Raw genomic sequence first — 23,969 nt, 5'->3', positions numbered from 1 at the left:
ACAAAATTATCCTTCGGCTCAATCTTCTCTTGCTACTGCTCTTTTCCCCCTTTACACCTAAGCTTTGCAGGAGCCCAGGGGAAACTACTTCATCCTCCATGCATCCCCCTTTGACAGGCTGCTGCAATTTAAATTTTCCTGCCATAGGACCAAGATTCATCCAAACTTTTCTTCTGGGGACCATCTTTCGGTTCTACCCACATTTAATCTCTCTGTTGTACTTGACCCAGCTGGTCATGTTCTCCTTATTGAAACTCTTTTCCCTGCATTTTCACAGTCCTATTTTTTCCCTGTTTTCATTTTATGGCTTCCATTGCTTTTTTCCAAAGAGGTTGAGTGGTATATGGAAAGACTAAGAACTCTCAGGGGGGCCTGGGTGGTTCCATCAGTTAAGGATCTGACTCTTGATTTTGACTCAGGTCATGATCTCACAGTTTGCGAGATGAAGTCCTGTGTGGGGCTCTGTGCTGACAGCATGGAGCCTGCTTGGGATTCTCTCTCTCCCCCTTTCTCTGTTCTCCCCTGCTCGTGCTTTCTCTTTCTCTCTCACAATAAATAAACATTTAAAACAAGTTTTAGAAAAACTAAGAACTCTGTGGAGTTAAAGTTGGATTTATTTATTTATTTATTTATTTTTAATGTTTTAATGTTTATTTATGACAAAGAGACAGAGAGACAGATCATGAGTGGGGGAGGGGCAGAGAGAGAGGGAGACACAGAATCAGAAGCAGGCTCCAGTCTCTGAGCTGTCAGCACAGAGCCTGACGCAGGGCTCGAACTCACAAGCTGTGAGATCATGACCTGAGCTGAAGTTGCACGCTTAACCGACTGAGCCTCCCAGGTGCCCAATTTAATTTTTAATTAAAAAAAAAAAAAAGTTATTTATTCATTTTGAGAGAGAGAGAGAGAGAGAGAGAGAGTGAGTAGGGGAAGGGCAGAGAAAGAGGAAGAGAGAGAACCTTAAGCAAGCTCCACTCTGTCAGCGCAGAGCCTGACGTGGGGCCTGATGTGGGGCCCAAACTGACAACAGTGAGATCATGACCTGAGCTGAAATCAAGAGCTAGACACTCAACCGACTGAGCCACCCAGGCGCCCCAAGAGAGTTGGATTTAAATGCCCACTTAGTACATACCTCTTACTTAGTGTGTGGCCTTGAATAAGTCACCAAACACCCCTCAAGGCTCAGTTACATCATCTTTAAAATGGGGATAATAATGTCTGCCTCCATAAGCTATTGTAAAGACTAAAGTAAGTCCCTGGCACAGTGCCTGGCAGGTAGGAGGCACTTAAAAACTGAAAACTGGAAGTAATAATAATAATAATAATCCAGCTCTTTTGTTGGGCCTTTCTCCTCCGCTCATCTCTTAAATGCTGGCAATGTTCCTTCTCCTTACTTGGTTCACTTTACCTGGCTGATCTTATTCACTTCTGTTGTTTTAGTTACTACTTCTCTGCTCATGAAACCCAGTGGGCCTCTCTCCTAGATGTCCTCAATAGTAATTTCTCAATTAAGCTAGGAGTCAGAATTACTTGGGGAGCTTAACAAGAAAAAGCATTACCAAAGGCTGCCTGAAAACTGTCAGATTCTATGGGAGGGATGCCCAGGATTTGGTATTTAAAAAAATTGTTTTTGAATTTTATTTATTTTTGAAAGAGAGAGAGAGAGAGAGAGAACAAGAGGGTGAGGGGCAGAGAGTAGGGGACACAGAATCCCAAGCAGACTCCGTGCCATCAGCACCCAGCCCAACTTGGGGCTCAAACTCAAGATAATGACCTGAGCTGAGATCAAGAGTCAGTGGCTCAACTCACTGTGCCACCCAGATGCCCCCAGGATTTGGTATTTTTTCTATAAATGACCTATTTATATCTTTTTTTTTTTTTTTTTTTTTGCCTATTTATATCTTCTGCAGCTGGCTGGGCCTGCTCCTTAAATGGTACTTGGGAGCCACCGAGGCTCATCAAGTCAAAACCTAACTCCTCCCAAATCAGATCGGTTTTTCCTGCTCTCTCCTGCTGGTACCCAACTCTGCCTGATGCTAAGTCCAAAGCTGGATGTCATTTTTGACTGCTTTTCTTTTACTGCTCCACTTACTACTCACTCTGCCTCAGAAATGTCTGTCTGACCCTGTCCTCTCTGTTCCCACTGCCACAGTTCAGACCTTACCCTTCCTTTGACCTCTTGTCTCCCTGCCTCCACTGAACCTGGAGCTGTTTTGAGAGCTTTTAATAATTTACCTCAAGACCAATCTTGGAGCCTCTCTTCCCTCCTTATTAGCACAGTGTCTTCATGTGGCCACCATGTCCCAAATCTGCTTCCACTAGCATTCAAGGGCACTGAGAGGAAGGTAGAGCCCGCAAGAGAAAAGGAGCTTTCCCAAGCCCTGGCGATCTGGCCTCTCACTTCCATGCTGTCAACAAATGTGCCCATGATGCCTTCCCTACTAAATTGACTCCTGTAAGCTTTTCTACAGTCTTTTCATCATCCTTGTTTCTTGTCTCAACCACTTTTAAGTCTGCCAACATCCTTCTGATCCTTAAGTAAACAGGACAAATCACTCTGCTGGGAGACATGAACTCTTTGTCCTGCCTTGGCCTTCTGGAAGTAACGCTGATTGAACAGCAGATGTGCAGTGGGAGGCTGAGCTCAGTTTCTCATGCCTGAGTGAAGTGCAACTGTGGAAGGTAATTTTCAGGTTAGTGTGTTGAATCGGAACCACAGGAGCATGTGGGCTGCCTCACCTGTGCAGTCCTGAGAGTCTGCAGGGAGAGCTGCTGAGCTTTTGGGGACGCACAAGGCAGCAAAGCTATTAGACCTTTGTACACTTGATTCTGGTACTTGGGATTACCGTGGACCAAAGAATCCAATAGAATCTGCACTTCTTCTTGGGTCTCTTCTGATTTAGACTTTGCCAAAAATTCTGCTATGGATCTTACACCTGAACAAAGAAAAGAGGAAATGCCCAATTGGAAGGGATTTATGAGAAAGAGCCTCACTTGAGATTACATAATATGGGGTAAGGACTGAAATGTGTTAACCAAGCCTGTTCAAGCGAAGCAAAAATCAAGGCTCTTGCGTTGCCTCACTGCCTTATTTGCCTCATGGCTCTGTGGCCAGAGGATTTTGTTTCAACACAGGGCATGTCCGCTTGTCAAAATCTGTTGTAAAGTTGAAAGTGGCTCTGCAAAATGCACAATTAAACACGTGTTTGGGATTGCTATGTGATAATGAACACATATGCAGCATTCAGCAGTTTACTAAATGTTCTGACACATGCTGCCTCATTTAATCACTATACTGAGAGGGAGGTGTTAGTCCCATTTTATGGATAAATACACTAAGGCTCAGAGAGGCCATGGGGAGACACAGAGGAGAACCATGATGAAAAGTGCAGTGAGGGAAATACTTTGAAAAAGGGGTGTGGGGGGGATGGCATCATCTTTATCCACCTTGATCAGGACACCTGATGGAACATACGGAAATTACACGGTTATTTACACTTCTCACTATATTGTAAGCTCTTTGAGGACAAGGACTGTATTTTATTCATCTTTGTACTCCCAGCACCTTAGTGTATATGTGTGTGTGTGTGTATACTTAGCACACATATTCAATGACTTTATTTCCTTTTTATTTCTAGAGTTATTCATAACTCACTTAATTTCACAAAGGATTTTAGGCAATGGCTCAATAAATCTTTGTTGAATGGGTGCATAAAAGAGGATATATTTAAAATGGAGAAGTATTTCCAAAACTACCATGGAAAGATTTGAGCAAATGACAAATCAAGAAAATCATAAATCTGACTCTTCTGGCAGTGACGTGGACAGGGGCTAATTGACTCCACTGTACAAAGTGCTTCTGTGCAACCAGTTCCATGATGTGTTTTCCTAGAGCAGTGCTGGGTGCTGCCACCATTTTGCGCAGGCCCCTAGGAAGACGTGGGATCGCCACCCTGTCATACACAGTACCCACCATAGCTTTCACAAATGAGCTCCTTGTACTTCCTGCCAGAGTTCGCAATGACCTGAAGTAGCCTGATGGATTCCTTCTTGTCCTCCTCCTTGATCTTCTCCAGCCCAAGTATTTCCAAGAGTGTTAGGACGCCTCCAACCTCGAGAAATTCTATAAGGTACCGATTACTGTCCAGAGAAATACAAGAGTAGAAATCAGACACCCTGTCAGGTTCCTTGGCACTCACCTTTCTGAGGGATCTCAAGGGCCTTTCTTCACATACTTTGCCCTCCTATCTAGGAAGTGCTCATGGGCAAAGTGACACAATAATTTAGAAGTTCTTCCTTCTAGCAGCAAATGAAAAAGTTAAATACAATGGACATATCTTGTGTTTGGTTTTTCAGCATCTGTTTCTCTTCTTGAAATGGCACCTCAATGACCCTTGGGGAATCACCCCTCTGCCACTCAAGGGCCATGTGGTTTTGGCAGGATGAGCAGGTGACAGGGAACACCATCATTCTGACTGCAGTAATCGTTTGGGACCAGCCATGTGACCTCAGTTGGCTCAAGGAGGTTCAAAACTGGGGACTTTCTTAGGAATCCCTGGGAAAGATAAGTGCTCTTTTGGGTGGACTGAGCTAGAAGGATGCATGTCTGGAGTTTCTGAGAGCCATAGCGCTCAGAACAGAGCTGAGAAATAGAGAAAAAGAGAGGCAGGGACCAAGTACTGATGACATTTTTTGAGCCCTTGGATCTAGTCAGGCCGAAAATCTGCATTTCTACCCAGATGGTGAAATGTGGTGGTCCCATGTGGTGTGAATGCCAAGGCCACCATGAGCCCAACATACAACTGAGATCCCAGAATCTCTCTAGAACTCACCTGTTTACAGCTGACAAGAAGATGCCAATTGACTTTAGAAGCTTATCTAAACACGAGCCAGTCATATAGCTGTATGACAAGTTAAAGAGTGAATTTCAGGATGGTTTTTCACACAGGAACCAGATCCTGTGACTGATTCCTGGTCATCATCTATGATGATCATGGCCCATTCCTGGGCCTACATCTATGGCCCAGGATGACCGATAGTTGAATTGTATCCTTTATCTGAGAAGGGTCCCTAGGGTGAAGGGGAAGTGGAAACAAACATGGGGTGGGGGAATGCTGGCAGGCATGTTCACAGTTCCCCAGGAAGCTTTTCACCGGTATTCCAGCAACCTTGACTCTGACAGGCCCCCTAGACAGCAAGGAGGCTCTGATGAATATAAGGTGCATGGAGAAAGCATAGTCAATTTTCCAAGCCTCTCTATGCTATGACCATTGCACCCTTGGGTCTCTGCACAGTTCATTACTTTGTGCCTCGTTTTTAGACTTCTCTAAAAATAATCAGCTTCATCATTAATTCTCAATTTTGTACTTGCTCAGAGCTTTACACTGGAGGTCACTATCTTTATGAAGAATTGCGTGTCTTCCTAATAAGAACAACGGGAGATGGTGGAAAAATTAAACTCTGATTTAAAACAACCTCAGTATTTAATGTTATTTTTTAATGTGAGCCTTGCAAAAAGCCTCATTGTAATAAAGCACCCAGAGCACGCATCAGCTCAGATACAAGGTATGAAATCAACCCACAACAGAAAAGAAACCAGTCAACAATTACTAGGCTCATAACACATCACAGGCTCTTAGAACACTTAAGAAATTAGCTGAAATTATTGCAGCTCATGGAGGATGACTGAGAGCTTCCAAGACTGATAAAGGCTAATGTAATGGGTTGGAGGTAATGGTGCTTTGTTGGGGGTGGGGAGGGCGCGTGAGGCAAATTATCTCTGCTGCACCCTGGTTCCCAGGATGCCAATAGAAGTGGAGACAGATTGGCTCATTAGGAAAGGCTCTTTGCTGCAAAAACAGTGTTTGCTCTAGAGCCAGGCTCCCCTGCCTGTTGCCACTCCAGCTGGGGGCCAGGATATCAGCCCACAGGGTAGTCTCTGTATTCCTCCATTGTCTCCCACCCAGCTCCCCAGGAGCCCCAGCCCCGCCCCCCCTTCCTACCTCACTGCCTTCTCCCTCTTCTCCTCAGTTACTAGCTAGGCTCACCAACTTTTGTCACCTCTTTTTCCTCTGCCCCAGGCTAGTCTTGCTTTCACAGTCACTCATTATGCATATTTCTGATCCCTTATTTTCAGCAATTAGTTCCAGAAGTCTGTCACCATATCAGCAGGTGCTAACCAGTACTAAGCATTCATTGTGTGCCAGGCACTGTGTTGCTTTGCTTGCATTGTCACACTGAATCCTCACCACACCCATGGGGGCTGCTATTATAACATGTCCATGTACTTCATGAGGATGCAATCTCAGCCAGGTTAATGACTTCTCTAAGTCCCAAAGGTAACTGATGGAACTGGGATTTGAACCTAGGAGTCTAATTCAGAGTCTGAGTTTTTCCTGTCAGGCCTCTCTGCCTGTAGACAGATGGAGGGAGTGGGGCTATTTATGGATTATTTCCTTGGATGGTGTTGGAGGTGGAATCGTGGGTCTGCCCTCTCACTGGGGAGGGAGATGGTGAAGTAGAGTGGATGATACACGGGCTTTGGGCCAGATAGACCCTTTGCAAACCTTATCTCTGCCATTTACTAGTAAATTACTCAAACTTTTCAGGTAATGACAATCACCTATTAGGCTTGGTGTTAGGCTCACAGGAGATAATATTTGTACATCACATAGCTAGAGCATAAAAAGACTCAATAAATGGCAACTAATAATTTTGTCATTATAATATATAAATCCTTGTTTTTTAAAAAAAATTTTTATGTTTATTTATTTTTGAGAGAGAGAGAGAGAGAGAGAGAGTTGAGCAGGGGAGGGGCAGAAAGAGAGATACAGAATCCAAAGCAGGCTCCAGGCTCTGAGCTGTCAACACAGAGCCTGACGCAGGGCTCAAATCCATGGACCGTGAGATTATGATCTGAGCTAAAGTCAGACGCTGAACCAACTGAGCCACCTAGGTGCCCTGTAAATCCTTAATTCTACTGGTCTATTCTGGAAGTTCAAGGTTAAAAAAGGGGTTTGAGGCTTCTGTGAGATTAGGCGGTAGTCGATTTTGTAAAACATAATGATGCTATGTTGATTTGTTTTCCTTCAAAATCCACCATAACTAGAGGACTGGGGAGGAGGAGTGAAGTCACTGATTTAAAACACGGTATCACTTCGGCTGGTCTATTTTCTCTGTTGTATGACAAGGTCACAGCAAGTTAGGAAATTATGAATAATTTCAGGTATAGACACTGAACATACAACTGTATATTAAAAGCATGATTTGAATCATTCAGTAAGTGCTGAGTGAGCGTCTACTAAATGTTAGGCATTCTGATTGGCACTTGGGATATGGGGAAGAATGATACCAGGCCTAGAGTAATAAGGGCAGTGACTGAGTAAGAAAAGAACATTATCATTTAAGGGGTGGGTGTAGGAAAGATCCTGCAACAGAGACTGAGAAATGGCCTTGGGAGAAGGTGGAGGAGAGGAGAGCATAGATAGGGGCAGTGGACAAGCCGGATGGGGGCTAGGGTGAGGTGAGTGAGGCACTTGCTTTGATTGTGAAATTTCAGGGGGCATCAAACAACTCAGTAATCAAATAATATTCCAATGTGCTATTTAAAAAAATAAAAATTAACACAAAAAAAATCCATGATGAATAAAATATTAAAGTTTTAAATGAAGATGGGGTCTGACCCTGTGCTTGTACAACCCTGACTCCCTCCCCTCCTCCTGTCATGTGGAAAGTGCTGCCAAGTGAGATGAGGAGGGAAAAAGGTAGTCTAGACTCAGTGACAAAGGGGTTGCAGATAACCTTGGTGAGGTCAGTGTCACAAATTGTGAGGTTGAAGCCAGATTATAGGTGATGATGCTTCTCAAAGTATCATCTTTGGATCACATGAGAGTCACCAAAGGGTGCTTGTGAGAAACAAAGAGGCCAGGGAGTCTCCCTCAATCTACTAAATCAGAACAGTGGGGTGGGGGTGGGGAGGTAGACTCATAATCTGCATCTTAAACCTCTTTTATGCACACTAATGTCTGAGGACACTGGGGTCAACCTAGAGATATATTCAGTGGTTTTCCCCTTGGCTTGTTCTAGGCCTGAGTCTGATTAGTAATTTTATCAATGATTTAACTGTAAGAAGAAGAGAGCTGTAATTACTTAAGCCTTTAGTTTTGCCCAGGTGCAGACTCTGGTTCACTCATTCCTTTGTTCAGTAAACACATAGGAAGTATCCCTAATGTGCCAGGCATGGTCCTGCGTGTTAGGGTTGAAGAGATGAGGAGAACAGATGTGGTTCCTGCCCTCACAGAGTCTACAATCCAGTGGGGAAGAGAGATACTGAGCAGGTATGAACAGTACAATATTATGGCAATGAAGACAGAGGGAATGTCATGAGCTACATATGTAACAGGCTAGGTATGTGCATAGGCTAGTCTGGGGCTCAGAAAAGGGCTTTCTGAGGAAGGGATGTTTTAGATTGAGATCTGAATACTGGAGTAGGAATTAGTCAAATTAAGAGGAGGTTTAGAGAAGAGGGGAGGGTTCAGGCAAGAAGAAAAATATATAAAAGGATCTGAGATGCTCCGTGGAATGCTGTGGGCACCCAGCAGGAATATCCACAAACTCATCCCTAACTCAAACTATCAAATCTGTCTTCAACCCTTATCTGTCTCCGGGGCTCCTGAGCAAGGTACCTCAAACACAACATGTCCCAAACCAGATTTATCAACTCCAGCTCCCTCGTTTCTTGGATTCTCTTCCCACATGATGGCACCCCATTCGCCCAGTTTCCCAAGCCAGAAACATGAGAGTCATTCTGTGGAATAGAAGTGGAGATGGTAGTTGGATTAATAGGTATGGAACTCAGATTCCAGAGAGAAACGTGGGCAGGGATACACAACTGAGAGCCCTTTAACGGTAGTGGGGTTGACATCACAACGATGGGTTAGGTCACTCAGGGAGAATCTATGAGTGAGCAGAGAAGAGGGACATGGATGGAGCCCCAAGAAACATCCACATTTCAGGGATGGCTGAAGAAAATTTGGAACATAGAGAAATAAAGGAGAAAACCAAGAGAATTGGTGTCACAGAAACCAAGGGAAGAGTATATAGTTTTTTGTTTGTTTGTTTGTTTGTGATGATCTATACGTGCATTCTTTCTTCTTTTTTTCTTTTTTCTTTTCTCTTTCTTTCTTTCTTAAGTATAATTGACATATAACATTATATTAGTTTCAGGGAAGCGTGTTTTGAGAAGTGGTAATGGTTGATTGACAAATGCCACTGAGAGGTCATGTATAATGACTGAGGATGTAGTCACTGGGTTTTGCAATTAGAACAACATTGGTGACCTTGGCAAGACCTGCATCGGTGAAGGGGACAGAAGTCAGACTGCTGTGGGTGGGGGAGAAAAGGGAGGTAAAGAAGTATAGACAGGGAAAGTCAATAACCTTTTCAAGAAGCTTCACCATGAAGGGCAGGAACTAGGTGGAATACTGGTTTGAGATGCGGATTTAATTTAATGTTTTAAGGTAGAAGGGATTTGAGCATATGTAAATGCCAATGAAAAAGCTGGTAGGGAGGCAAAAATGAAGGCCACCAGAGAGAAAGAATAAGGTTCCTGAGGACAGAGAGAGGACAACCCCAGATGGAAGGAATACCCATGTCAAATCTTATGGGAATGGAAGGGGTTAGGGGTGAGAATGAGGATATAAGTTGGGAAGACAGGAAAGGAGAGAGTTCTTGACTTTGGGGACACTACTTTGATCACCAGATGTCCTGATCTAAAATCTTAGACTCAAGAGAAGAGCTCCCTCAATAATCTTCATTCCTTTTCTCCTTTGAAGATTGCCCAATTTATTTCTGTTCAGCAAAGGATACATGAGTCTAAGCCAGGTGGTCAGGCGTACCAGGAACAAGCTGGCTCCCTGAGAAAACTCCTGCTCCAGTTCAGGGGCGGTCTTGCCTTGGTTGGTCTCGATGAAAGTGTTGAGGATGTGACTCCTTGCAACTTTGCCAGCATTGTCCCAATCCTGTAAAAAACTCAAGAGCCGGCTGATGGCTGCCTGCTCCTTTATAGAAGTCATGGTCAGTCAGTCCTGAAGTTGGCTACAGAGGGAGGGAAAACAGGTTACCAAAATAGTTAGAACCATGCAAGTCCTGTGGGCTACTCTATGGGTTTTGCTTTTCCAGCAATCGGCAGGAGGCAGGGGGAGTCTCTGTCACCCACACGGATGTTGAAACATTCAAAATATACCTCTAGAACAGGTCACCTCCTACTTGAACAGGCAGGATCTAGCTGTGTTGTAATGGCATGAAGAATATCAAGGTGGCAAACATCTGCTTCACATTTAAGAGCTAAGATTTTAGCTCCTTGGATCCTCTGCTGATGCCAGCTGAGATGAGGGTGCTTGCTAAAAACCTGGGTCTCTTTCACCCCTCATTTCACACAGTGTCAGAGATTTGGGGTCGTTAGAGACCTGGCGCTTCTCACCAATCGGCCAAGGAAAAATGCTCCTTAACCTTGTGCCTTGGGCTCTTATACTATTCTTTTAAAAACAACTTTAAAAAAAGTTAGTAAGAATAAAAAGTTCCCATTCCATAGTTAGATTAATGGGCTGTGGTTTGTAGGAGTCTGTGTCCTTGGGAGAGTGTTTTCAGTGGGGGAGGGAAGGTTTAAAATCAACCCGTTTTCCAAAAATAGTTGTGATTGAAAGTGTTATTATCCATAACAAATGTTGGTGCTGATGGGAGAGAGGCATGTGTGATTCTTTTGTCTAACAGACAAGTGAAAGTCATATTTCACATTATCACGGGGTTTTCTGTGATTTACAGAATATTTGTGAAACATTACTTGCAGGGGCCATGATTGATATGGAGAGAACAGCTTGTGTGTAGGGGAGATGTGTATTTCACGAAGACTGTTCAACATGAAATTTACAGTCCCATAAAGTGCTTCTACATCTTCGCCAGAGATCTAGTTAAAAGGACTTTACAGTCTGAAACATCCTAAAATTGATTCTAAATTAACGTTTCCTCACATGTATTTGAGATATTGATGGGGCCCAGCTATCAGAATTTTATTAGGAAGCAATAATCTGAGGCACACTGAGACAGACATACATACACACCAACCTCCACTACTCCCCAGAGGACACTGGATATGCGCTCTCAGGAAGGGCGTCCACGTAGCCTCAGGGATGGAGACAACCACGAAATCCTGTCAGCCTTAACAGCCAGGTGAGTAACTGTGGATCACCCTAAACACAAAAATGACCAAAATCCCTCATAGGATCAGGAATCAATCACTGTTAATGACATTACAGCCCTAAGTCTGGGAATAACTTTCAGAGGCCGCGGCCACCTTCAGCATCCAAACAGTCCTCAAGAAAATGGGGATGAATGGCCGTTCTGGACCTCAGGGAAGAGGAGTTGAAACACCACCATTAGGTTTAAGAAGCAGAAAAGCACCCTGTGCCCACCCCACTGCCCCCTGCTGCCGTGGGTGGACTCTCTCCAGGATTAAAATTTAAAGTGCCATCAGAGATGCACCCAGCAATTCTAGGCCAGGGAGGGTGGGACACTTGCAGCTGGGCTCTCCCCACTTTGGATCCTGAGGTTTCCTTGGATCTTTCCTTTCTTAATCTTTTCTTAACAGGAAAGGAAAACCCACAAATGGCAGCTTTAAAGGTCACAGCGATTCAGGTGTCCATCAGTGAGTATGTGGGGCAGGCCCATCACGTGGCACTGTGTGAGGCGCTGCGGGACATGCGGGGATGAATACAGCACTGCCAGGGCCCTTGAGGAGCCCCAGATCTTGTGACAGTGGAAGAACATGAGACTTGGAGTCAGACTGGGAGCCAAGGAGAGAGGCCTCAGGAGAAACCAGTCCTGCAACCCCTTGATCTCAGACACCTTGACCAGAACCTCCAGACTGTGAGATAACCAATATCCATTGTTTAAGCCACCCAACCTATTGTGCTTTGTGATGGCAGCCCCAGCAAACTCCTACATCACCCTCACTTAATTTATCTGTTTTAGGCAGTATTTATTTCTTACTCTGACAGTTGAGGAATTAGCTTTCTCGTACCATGCTAACTTCCATTTTTTCTTCTCCCCTTATCCTCATAATATAGTTTTCCACAATTTATAGTTAAATCAATAGTGTTTACATTATTGATTAGGTAAATAAATACTGTCCACTCAAGCCGTAAACTACTATTACATTTTCTTTCCTTACAAGTTGGTTTAACCTGGAGCTAACAATTGTTTCTTTTTTTTTTAATTGTTTAGACTTCTGAGTACCTAGGGCTACTTTCTTCCCAATGTTCCAAACACATGGCAATTTTTCCAAATGTTCAATCCCTAACAGATCAGTTCCATCTTTTCCTTGGCGACTTTTTTTTTTTTTTAATGTTTATTTATTTTTGACAGGGAGAGAGAGCAAGCAAGCTGGGAAGGGGCAGAGAGAGAGAAGGGGACAGAAAAGCAGGCTCTGCACTGTGGGGCTCAAACTCATGACCTGAGCCGAAGTCAGACGCTCAACTGACTGAGTCACCCAGGAGCCCCTTCTCTGGCGACTTCTTTCCCACAGACCTCTGTCTTTCTGCTCCAGTTTAGACTGGTTGCTTGCTAAGCTTGGCACACAAATGTTGTCCTAGGATTTCCTTTTTGCCAGTTTTCTGTTGACTGTTCTGTTTCCTGGATCTACCTCTCCTCCTTTGTGGTTTGCTCTCTTGTTTTCCCAAAGTATATTCTTCAGTAGTTTCCTAAGAAATGAAAATTACTTTGTGTGTGTGCGTCCTTGAAAGTCTGAAAGTATATTGACCTCGTGTTAGATTGGTTGGGTATATAATTCCATGTTAGAAATAAACTCCTCTCAGATTGAGCCTCCCTTGTTGCTGTTGAGAAGTCTGATGTCGTTCTGATTTATGTGCCATTGCCTGTGGCTTGCTTTTTCATTCTCGATGCTTTTAAACACTTTTAAACTATGACCGTATGCCTTGGTGCAGGTCTTTTTCACTTAGTATTCTAGGCCCTTGGTGGGCTCTCTTGATCAGGTGCTATGTTCCTGCGAGTTTTGGAAATTTCTTTATCAGGCAATAACCAGTCTTTTCATTGAAGAACACATAAATGTCAGTGGAGGGTTGTTTTTTTATTTTTTACCCCTTCTGGGTGTCTTCAGGACTTTTCTACTTTACAGGTCGTGAGAGGCTGGAGGGTGCTAGATGCCTGGGACGAGGTGAGGGGCTCGGGCTGCCCCAATGCAGTGTGTAGGCTTTCCCTCCGACACTCAGTTTTCCATCCTCTATCTCATCCCTGCCCTTCAGACTATGCCTGAGGTCTCTTGAGTATGGGGGCCTCCAGGGTTCAATTTCCTTCTTTCTGATGCTGCAAGAGTTTAGAGTTGCCATGTGGTTTTTGAGGAAGGAGCTTGGGGTGGGGGCAAAGTGCTCTGCATACAGATTTCAGCCAGTTCCCCTCTGTTAGCCCCATACCTCATTCTAACATGTGCTAATTCGTGCCTTCAAGGCACTAAGCTTTTTGGAAGTTAAACTAGGTGAACTGACTTGCTTCTTGTTGGTAATCTCCCCCTGCTGGCACTTTGTTTGTGATTTCTTAGGGTGTTTCAAGCCAGGTAACATTTCCCTACCTGCTTTCTAAATATTTATCGAGCTTTCATCTGCTGTAATACCTTTTTGTATTTCTTTAGTGTTATGTTAGGGAGGTATGGAGAAGTAGGGGAGGTACAGGATGGCAGTCATGTTGAATCAAGAGCCTCCAGCCACTTATTTATTTTTATCTCAGCTTTTCTTCAAAATAGGACTTGGTGAGGATTACAAACAAAACAAAACAAAAAGCCCAAAACCCCAAACCAAATAACCAGTAAGTACAATTTTAAAAAGAGTTAAAAAGAAGAAAACAGTGGGAAAAGGAGAGAAATGTACCACGTTCGGGAGAGAGTGGCTGGGATAAATTCTGTATCTGAGCTTCTTCTTGACTACCAAATATAAGGGGATACATTCTGTATCTTTCATGGTGAAGGGAGGAGAGATGGAATGATGGTGGGGAGGAGAAACTAATGTTTTTTAGTGTTTATAAGAGCTAGTCACATATATTTTATGGACATTATTTTAATCCTCTTAAGATCCTGAGGAAGTATTTATTATTATCTCTAGTTTCTAGATGGGAAAAACTAAGGTTTAGAAAGTTTGCTCATTTATTGACGGCCTCACAGCTAAGCAGGGGTGGAAACGGAAACTGCACTCAGGTTTGTGTGTAACTCCAGAGTCCATCTTCTCTCCGTTAAACCAAAAGCACTGATTCTGCTCTCCCTTGTGTTCCAAAATGTCACCAAACACCTCTTATTGTCAAATTCGGTGGCTAACTTGCAGTCCCATCTTGCTTGACCTCTGATGGATTGTGGGTGACTCCCTTTTCAACATTTCTTTCCTGACCTCACTCTCCCTGGTTCTACCCCTCACTGGATCCTCCTCAGGCTCCTGTGCAGCTCTGTTCTGTTCTCAGTTGTCTTCTCACGCTTTGTAATCTCCCGGCTGGCCTCCTCCACTTAATCACTTCATATTACATCTGCAGGCTTTAGGTCTCCCAAAGCCACACTGTCAGCCTGGGCCTCCCTTCTGAGGTCCAGATGCCTGTACCTAATGACCAGTGGACGTCCTCATCAGTATGTTTCACACACTCTTCAAATCCTAAATCCACAGCTGAGCTTGCCAAACCCTCACACTTGCTCCTTCCCCTGTGTTGCCCTAGTTCGTAACTAGCTCACCACTCTCCTAGTCACCCAAGAGATATATATATATTTTTATGTTTATTTTTATTTTTATTAAAAAATTTTTTTTAATGTTTATTTATTTTTGAGACAGAGAGAGACAGAGCATGAACGGGGGAGGGCCAGACAGAGAGGGAGACACAGAATCTGAAACAGGCTCCAGGCTCTGAGCTGTCAGCACAGAGCCAGACACGGGGCTCGAACTCATGGACTGCGAGATCATGACCTGAGCCGAAGTCCGACGCTTAACCGACTGAGCCACCCAGGCACCCCTGTTTATTTTTATTTTTGAGAGAGCGAGTGAGTGGGGAGGGGCAGAGAGAGAGGGAGAGAGAGGATCCCAAGCAGGCTCTGTGCTGTCTGTGCAGAGCCCAATGCAGGGCTTGAACTCACGAATTGTGAGATCATGACCTGAGCTAAAATCAAGAGTGGGACGTTTAACCTTAACCGACTCAGCCACCCAAGGCACTCCCCCAAGAGCTATCTTTGACACATTCCTCTCCCTTACCCTCCTTGTCTGAGCCGTTGCCAGGTTCTGCCAGTTGGCCTTCCTAAATCTCCATCAGTTTATTTATCTTCATCTCCACTGCCACTACTTTCATTGACCCCGTCATCCCTCACGTGGATTGCTGCAATGGCCTCTACTCGATCTTCAGGTTTACCTCATCCTAATCTTCAGTCAACTGAGATTTAAAAACAATGCAAATCCAACAGATTTCCCTGCTTCAATGTCTTCAGTTGTTCCTCATTAGTCTCAAGATAAAGTTTCAAACATCTCAGCCCAAAGAACTTCTAAATTCTGCCACAACTGAAATCTGACCTCCTCCGCCCCTGCCCCAAGTCACGGCTTCCAGTGGGAGTTGAGAGGAGGCTGCCCTCTTTCCCATGCTTCAAACCCTTCTCTAAATTCCTCATATTAAATCATTTCTTTTCGGGGTGCCTGGGTGGCTCAGCTGGTTGAGCACTGGACTCTTGGTTTTGGCTCGGGTCATGATCCCAGGGGTGTGGGATCGAGCCCCATGTTGGGCTCTGTGCTGGGTGTGGAGCTTGCTTGAGATTCTCTCTCTCTGTCCCTCTTCCTTGCTTGTGCGCTCTCCCTCTCCCAAATAAAATAAAAAGGGGCACCTGGGTGACTCAATCAGTTAAGCATTCAACTCTTTTTTTTTTTTTAATGTTCATTTATTTTTAAGAGAGAGAGAGGGAGAGAGAAAGAGAGCAGGGGAGGGGCAGAGAGACAGTGGAAGACACAGAATCCAAAGCAGGCTCCAGGCTCTGAGCTGTCAGCACAGAGACTGACATGGGGCTCAAACTTGTGAACCACAAAATAATGACCTGAGCTGAAGTTGGACGCTTAACCAACTGAGCCACCCAGGCACCCCAGCATCCAACTCTTGATCTCGTATCAGGTCATGATCTCACAGTTTGTGAGACTGAGCTTCACACTGGGCTCTGTGCTGACAGCACAGAGCCTGCTTGGGACTCTCTCTCTCTCCACCCCCCTCTCTGTCCCTCCCTGCTCCTGTGCTCTCTCTCTCTCAAAATAAATAAATAAACTTAAAAAAAAAAAGTCAGCAGTTAAAAAAAATAAAATAAAAATAAATTTAAAAAATTACTTCTTTTCCTCTGAGGTCCAGCCTCTTGTCCTTCCCCCTCTTCTATGCTTCGGTGCTCATTTATGGGCCACTCCCTGATGCTCATGATGGTTTGGGCACCTGTCTTCCTGTTTACCCAAGCATGGCTGGGCAGTTTCAACATCAACATGCTCTAACTTTGAAATCTGGGTGGCTGGTATCATCCCTGGCACATAATGGATGCTCAACAAGGGTTATTTTAATTGACATCTGACATAATGTGCTCATAATGAGCGTTTAATTTCCTTAACCTCACACAGTAATTAATTAAACAGATGTCCTGGGTGTTGATTCCCAGCCAAGTACTGGGATTGGGCCTGGTTAACATGACAAATCTAGTCTTTGCCTTCACGATGCTTAGAGATTGGTGGGTGGAGAGAAAGGCAACCTGGTGATTTTAATGAAAAGTGAAAAGTGCTCTTGGGCGCCTTGAGCATCCCATTCTTGATTTTGGCTCAGGTCATGATCTCATGGTTCATGGAATTGAAACCCACATTGGGTTCTGCACTGACAGGTGGAGTCTGCTTGGGATTCTCTCTTTCCCTTTCTCTGCCCACCCCCAACCCTGCACTTATACACACGCGCTCATGCTCTCTCTCTCTCAAAATAAATAGATAAATAAACTTAAAAAAAAAATCACGACTTAAAAAGTGAAAAGGCTCTGATGGAGTAAATCCCAGGATCTGTTGAAGCAGGTAGGAGAGGCACAGAATCTAGATTCCAATGACCCTGAACCTGCACCTCTAACCAACCCCGCATTCATACTCACGATGAGCCGCCTGTGACGTCTGCAAGCTCCTTGCCCTCCCACCTCCTCCATCTGTTCTCAGGACATCTACTCCTGGGTTAACAAAAAGCCATGAGGCAAGAATGTCCTCACAGTCTTCTTCACTCTTCCCATTTGACCTGTACCCACACCTGTCCTTTTTTCCTTCTCCCTCTCCCAGAACTCTCCATCCATCTGTCTTGCCTTCTTAAGGCTCTCACTCCACCCACTGCCCCCTTCTCCCCTGTATCCTCAACTGCACTCTTTATTTAGGCATTTTTCTTGTTAACTTACTTAATTCTTGCCTAGTCTAAAACAAAATTAAGCAAAAATGAAAACAAAACCCGCTACCTCAGCCCCATGTCTCCCTCCAGTCCCCTCTCTGGTTTTTCTTACTTCACAGGAGAGCTTCTTTTTTTTTTTTTTTTTTTTTTAATGTTTATTTTTGAGAGAGAGAGAGAGAGAGAGAGAGGACAGGCGGGGGAGGGCAGAGAGAGAGAGAGAGAGAGAGAGAGAGAGTCACAGAATCCGAAGCAGGCTCCACGCTCTGAGTTGTCAACACAGAGCCCGATACGGGGCTCGAACCCATGAGCCGTGAGGTCATGACCTGAGCTGAAGTTGGACGCTCAACTGACCGAGCCACCCAGGCGCTCCACAGGAGAGCTTCTTAAAAGCACTCTACAGTACTACTCCAGGCTGAAAGGCTATGATAGATGGCCAGCCAGGTGAAGAGGTGATGACATTGTATTTCAGGTAGAGGAAATAAAATATGCAAAGGTTTAGAGGTGAGAGAATGTGAGGCATATTTAAAGAATTCCAGGTGGGAGGCAGTACAGGGCTGTTGTTAGGAACATAGAGACTAGAGCGCCATGATCTCCCGCCTCCAGGCTGTGTGACCTTATGCAAAGTATTTAACGTCTCTCTAGGCTTCAGCTCTCTTACCTGAGAAAAGGTGATGATACCTCAAAGGGCCAACATAAAACTTAGCTTCTATTTTCATTGCTGAGACCATTTCAGAATGTCTGGCCACAGTATGAGGATGGAAGTGGCGAGGGATAAAACTGTGAAAATAGGCAGAGGCCAGAGAATGAAGAACTGTGTGTGCTGTGCTACAGGGTCTGCCCTCGATCCCTAGGGCCACATGAAGGTACTAAAGGGTTTTAAGTCAAGAGTGACAAGAAAAGAGTTTGTTCTAGAAATCTCTTGACTGCAGTGTGGAAAGATGATTGTAAGGGGGCAAGACTGGACATGGGGCACCAGTTAGGAGGCTGTTCCCCTAATCTTGGCAAAAGATTCTGGTGACAGTAGGGCTGGAGAGGAGCAGGAATGCCACATAGGTAGAATCGACAGGACCTGGTGACTGGCATTGAAGGATAAAAGTGGGGGAGGAATCAAGGATGCCCAGCTGACCTTGCTTCCTACTTAACAGAGAAAATAGGGCCCTTCTCTCCCGTCCATTCTCAACCCTACCATGTCAGCACCTAGCCCTTCCACGGGTGCTAGAGTCTGCCCTTCTATCTTTCAATCTTTCCATCTTTCTGACTCCTCTTTTTTAAACAAAATTTTTAACGTTAATTTATTTTTGAGAGACTGAGAGAAATAGAGCACACGCAGGGGAGGGGCAGAGAGAGAGGGAGACACAGAATCTGAAGCAGGCTCCAGGCTCTGAGCTGTCAGTACAGAGCCCGATGCTGGGATTGAACCCATGAACTGAGAGATCATGACCTGGGCTGAACTCAGAGGCTTAACCGACTGAGCCGCCCAGGAACCCCATTTCTGACTCCTTGTAAATACCTACTCAATCTTCACCAACCAAAATCAATAGGTAAATAACGCTTTTTTGATGATCTTTCCTTCAAGCTTCTACCCTTCCTCCATTCTTCACCCCCAAATTTCTCTAAACAACACGTGGCATACAAGGCCCTTCAAACTTGGCCCCGGGCTAACCTCATCTCACCTTTCAACTTCCCAGACCCTTCCAGGCCCTCTTTATTTCAATGATGCTCTGCCATGGGGAATGGCCAGCCTCCTTTTTGCCCTTTGACTAATTCCCCAAGACAACTAGGGGCTCTTGGTTCTGTGGTCCCACCTATGCCACCTCTTCCCCTACTATGCTGTAAAACTAACCATCCATCCCAGTAGAGTGTGAGTTCCTCAAGGGCAGGGGTTGGTCTTCCCTATCTCTGTGTCCCCAGGGCCTGGCATAATGCCTGGCACAAAATAGATGTTTAATAAATGCTTGCTGGGTGAATGAGTGAAGAAATCAGCCTGCTCCTGTTTTAGATGGTTATATCTGAGGGTCCCTGATATGTAGGTCCATAAAACTACCAACTTCCCAAAGCTACCATGTGCAGGGTGGCAGAATCTCCATCCAAGAAGGCCAGTGCAAAGTCTATGAGGCATTTTACAGCTATGACAGGAAATAGCAATGTCAGCAACGGTGTCATCTCTGGACACTAAGGACAGGGATTCAGTGCCATGAACGGTCAGTTAAATTGTAATTGGAGTGAACTGTTCCTCTGCAAACCATAATGTTCTTTAGCTGCACAGCCAAATGGCATTCAAGAAGGGGAGATTTTTTTTTGAAATGTCAAAGAAATTATTTCCAATTTGGTGCTCACAAGCAGAGACTCTAATGATCAGTGGAAATGAGAAGCAAACAAATTAGCACTAATGGAAAATGGCTTTTGGAAAAGAGGATTTAATTTATAGTCAACTGATCATGGCATGCAGCATGCAGTAAAAGTCAGCCTCACCAGCTTGATCATAAGAACCGGAGCACACATGGAATGCCAGAGAAAAATATATGTATGCCATCATGCTTATTGGAATCTCTCTGTAAGTGGCAGCCAATTAAAATTGTCATTATTTTACCTTGGAGAGAAAATGGCCTGAAAAAATCAAAGCACATGAAATTAAAATCCGGATTAGGAACCATGGTCCAAATTGGTTTGTTTGTGGCCTTTTAACCTTGGCAAAGTCTTCTGCAAGGACGACAAACCTACTTTGTCTTCAGCCCAGAGTGGACTCTTTGTTTTTAATTTCCTCTCCATTTTCAGAGGTGATTAATAAATCTGGACTCCCCCACAAATCATATCTATAGCAGACAAATGGTTCTTCTTCACGCAGGGAAACTAAGATCACAAGATCTCAAAAACCCCAGCTATTGTACTAAGTCAAAAGTCCTTAGTGACAAACGAGCAGAGGTAATAAAAACCAAAAGGTCACCTGGTCTTGTTTCTAAATAAAATTTCTCAGAGGGCTTTCTTTCCCTAAATCAAAGACACGTTTCTAAAAGCAAGAAGCCTCTAGAGCATGGGCTGCCAGCCTGGCTCCCTGTCCCCAGATGGCCTTGGAGACAAGGCAGTCAGTGTCCCCTGTTCCTTCAGGCTCCATCTGCAGAATGGGAGAGAGATCTTCTCCTTGGGCTCCCATCCTAACTCCTCACTCTTAGCTCCCCATTCAGAAAGAGAGAGGGAGGGAGAAGAGAGACAGAGAAAGAAACTCTCTTTCTGACCTCAGGCCTAGCCAGAGGGTGTCCTGGCCTTTACTTCTCCCTCAGGGCAGATGTACTACAGTTTGTCACTTCCTTCTCTTAGTCCCTTCCTTCTGCTCCCCATTCATAACTTCTTCACAGATCCCTCCTGCCACCCATCACTTCCCTACAGACTCCATGTGCCCCATCTTTCCCCCAGTTTATTTTCCCTCCATCCTCTCCCCAGAGACCACCTTTCTCCCATTTCCCTCCTGTGAAACCCTCTGCCTTCATCCTCTTGCCAGACCTACCCTCATTCTCTACCCAGACCCCAATTTTCCTCTCCTAGATCACTTCTGCTTCCGACCTCCACTCCACAGACCTGCCCTCATGCTCTCCCCACCAAACATTAACTCTCTAGGCCAACCATCATCTTTCTACCCATGGTCTCCTCACCCCTGCACTGCTCTGTGTTTCATCTTCCCTGACCTGATTTCCTACCCCTCCTTCCTTCCCAGCCTCTTTACTCTGCCCTCAAAGGCCTTTGTTCCCAATCAGCAGTCTTCTCCACCCTAAGCTTCTCCACACTTGCTCTGCCTCCCCTCAGCCTGCCCCCAAAGTTGGCTCTACTCCAGGTGCCACTTCTGCAGAGCCCTCCCTGGTGGAGGCTGTTTATATTCTTATACTCCAAAAGTCTCAGGATTGGCAGGGGGGCTGGGGTCTCCTCACCAAAGCCCAACCCAGTTCCTTATTCCGCCTCTTTCTTGTAAAAACCCTTGCTACTTTGAGGGTCATGCCACTCTAATGTATTGACCATTATCCCTCCTCATATTCACAGCATCACCTCAAGCATCAGACTCAAGAACAATTTTCTTAATCCATCAAGGACTTTGGTACCTAGCTCACAAGCATCCTTTTCCCTCCTCAAGTCCTGCCATCATCTGGGGGGCTGGCCATGTCAACATCTTGACTGTCTTCTATATTCCACTCCAGCTACCCACTCCCATGGCTACATCCTGGACCTTGCCATCAGCTGGACCTAGTCAAGCTTCATCACTCCACTTTCTGATCACACCTCTCTCATTCAACTATTTCCAAGATAAGGGATCTCTGACTTCACTGGGACCCCCAGTCTATAACACTTTTACACTCTCCCATGCAGTTTAGGTGCTAAGCTCTATCATCTCGACCCATTGCAGGATCATCCACCTCTTTGTCCTTCCATTTCACCACCTGATGAAACCCAAACCTGGACCGATTGAACTAACCTCTCTGCACCCCCCACTAGATGGCTGAATACTGTTGGGGAAAAATGCTTATCACACAACCATGCAGACTGCTGCTGCTACAATGAATGGTCACGGACCTCAAGAGGCCTCATAACTGCCCAGAAATCTGTATGCTGCCTCAGTCATCTTGCTGCCATTGTTCACTCACTGAGGCTAGTTCAATCTTTCTCTGCTCTTCTCAGACCTTGCATACCATCTCCCATCCCACTCTCACTGGCTGATATCATGTCCCCATTTCACAGAGAAACTAGACACCACCAAACAACAATTTCCTCAACTTCCTGCCACGAAACCTACTAATGTACTAATATCTCATGCTTCCTTCTTGTCACAGTGCAAATGTCCCTCTGCTTTTCCAAGTGAATTTCTCCACCAATGCTTTGGATTCCCTCCTATTCCTTTTCTGGGGGTGCTACTTTCTCACTTATCTCTGTAAATTTGCCTTTTATTCCTTTTGCTGGATCCACGCCAAAAGCATTTTCTCATCTGAATAAAAATCTTTGCCTCCTTCCTATTGCCTTCTCTCTTTTTTCTTGGAAAGAGCCAAATGTCTTGAAAATGTATTGTACAGTCTTCACTGCCGCACCTTCACACCCACTTCTCGACTCACGGTAATTTGACCTCTCTTCCTATCACTTCCACTGAAACTGCGTTTGCAAAGGCCACCAACGACTTCCTTGTTTCTAAATCCAGTGGATTTTTTCAGACTTTATTTTACTTGATTAGTCATCAGACTTCAACACTTTCCTGCCTTGGCTTCTCAAACAGCACGTTCTACCACTGATTATCTTACCATTTAGGATATTTCATCTCCATTGACTTTGCAAGTTCATCCTCCCTTGCAGACCCTCAGACTCAGGGGCTTCTCAGGACTATGTCCTAGGCCTTCTTCTCTTCTTACTCCTGTATATACTGTCTGGAAAGCCCAACAAATCCATCCACCCGTGTGGCTGATGTCTACAAGGCACTACAGACCACCACATTTCGATTTCTAGTCTAAACTAGAAATCTTGCAAGCTCCAGTCAGGCATATTTCACTGCTGCCTCAACACTTCCACTTGGATGTCCCACTGGACTCATCAGTCCCAAAACTTACCTTCTCCTAAAAACTTTGCTATCTCTTCTTTCTGTGTGCTCCAGCCAGGAATTTAGAAGTCATTCTTCACTTCTACTTGCCCCATCAAGCACCAGGTCTGGTTCTTTTTAGCTCACAAGTGTCTAAGGAATCCATCCCCTCCTCTTCATTCTTTAGGCCACCATAATCTTTTCCCATTACTGAAACAACTTCCTAACTGGTCTCCCTCCTTCTCCCAATCCCCAATTCATTCTCTGCATTGATCTTTCTAAAACACAAATCTGATTGTTACTCTGTTGTTTAAAGCCCTTCAATGACTCCCCACTGTCCTCAGGATAAAGTCTGAACTCTTGTGCTTGTGGCTATAAAACACACTGGAAAATTTTTACCATCTACCTATAAGCTCAGAGCTGAGTGTGGCATCAAAGACCCTCCAGGATTGGGACCTAACTGTTCTTCCAAGGTTTTCACATTAGTATCTCCTCTGGCCAGAAGATGCTCAAGATTTCTGGCACTCACCCCTCAGTTTCCTCTCTTTGAGGAAGGAGTCTTTTGTCTTCCCTATCTCCACAGTCTTTCAAGGCCCAGCTCAAGAGACATCCCCATTGCCATAAATGTCCCTTCAATACTTTCTGAGCCCCTAAAATCCTTAAGGCCTACCCTTCTGTAGTATTTATCCCTCACACAGAATTACAGTTGGTTCATGCATGGTTTTTTTCCCTCTCCTTTTAAGATGTATGGAAGTCAGGGCCAAAAGCTTAATCCTCCCTAGAGCCCACCTACATAACAGGTGCTCAATAAATATTTGTTAAATGCATGGATAAATGCAAGAAAACTGTACTCGCTAGCTCCTTTGTGCCCCCCATGAACAGAGCATTCTCTAGAGTCTCCCCCTTAAGACACCACTCCCCTTTCTACCACTCACCCCACCAGCCAGAATATGCCTGAACCCAC

The 23,969-nt window shown here is 44.8% G+C and overlaps 1 protein-coding gene and 1 long non-coding RNA gene across 6 annotated transcripts in view; one reads left to right on the top strand and one right to left on the bottom strand.

Annotated features, from left to right (window-relative positions):
• ARMH1 (armadillo like helical domain containing 1) overlaps positions 1 to 11,210 on the bottom strand; it is a 36,714-nt gene extending 25,504 nt beyond the window's left edge. For 2 of the 5 annotated variants that reach the window (XR_006221343.1, XM_042996902.1), the window contains exons 1-5: positions 11,122 to 11,210; positions 9,868 to 10,095; positions 4,833 to 4,901; positions 3,974 to 4,140; positions 2,740 to 2,936 (exon numbers count right to left, since the gene is read on the bottom strand). Coding sequence is in view for 4 of the 5 variants with exons in the window: in XM_042996902.1 (XP_042852836.1) it covers positions 2,740 to 2,936; positions 3,974 to 4,140; positions 4,833 to 4,901; positions 9,868 to 10,073 (639 nt within the window). In the remaining variant the exon portion in view is untranslated. Of the gene's footprint in view, positions 1 to 2,739; positions 2,937 to 3,973; positions 4,141 to 4,832; positions 4,902 to 9,867; positions 10,096 to 11,121 lie in introns of those variants that run through there. The other 3 variants (XM_042996903.1, XM_042996905.1, XM_042996904.1) reach the window with 3 other exon arrangements.
• LOC122241291 lies at positions 6,261 to 12,381 on the top strand. The gene is made up of 4 exons (XR_006221345.1): positions 6,261 to 6,338; positions 8,205 to 8,336; positions 10,847 to 11,226; positions 11,645 to 12,381. It is a non-coding gene; the product is annotated as an uncharacterized LOC122241291 (long non-coding RNA).
• The last annotated feature ends 11,588 nt before the right edge of the window (positions 12,382 to 23,969 follow it).

The sequence above is a fragment of the Panthera tigris genome, chromosome C1 (genome assembly GCF_018350195.1).
Source record: "Panthera tigris isolate Pti1 chromosome C1, P.tigris_Pti1_mat1.1, whole genome shotgun sequence".
Lineage (NCBI taxonomy): Eukaryota > Metazoa > Chordata > Mammalia > Carnivora > Felidae > Panthera > Panthera tigris.
This window is presented reverse-complemented; position numbering and strand designations above follow the sequence as displayed.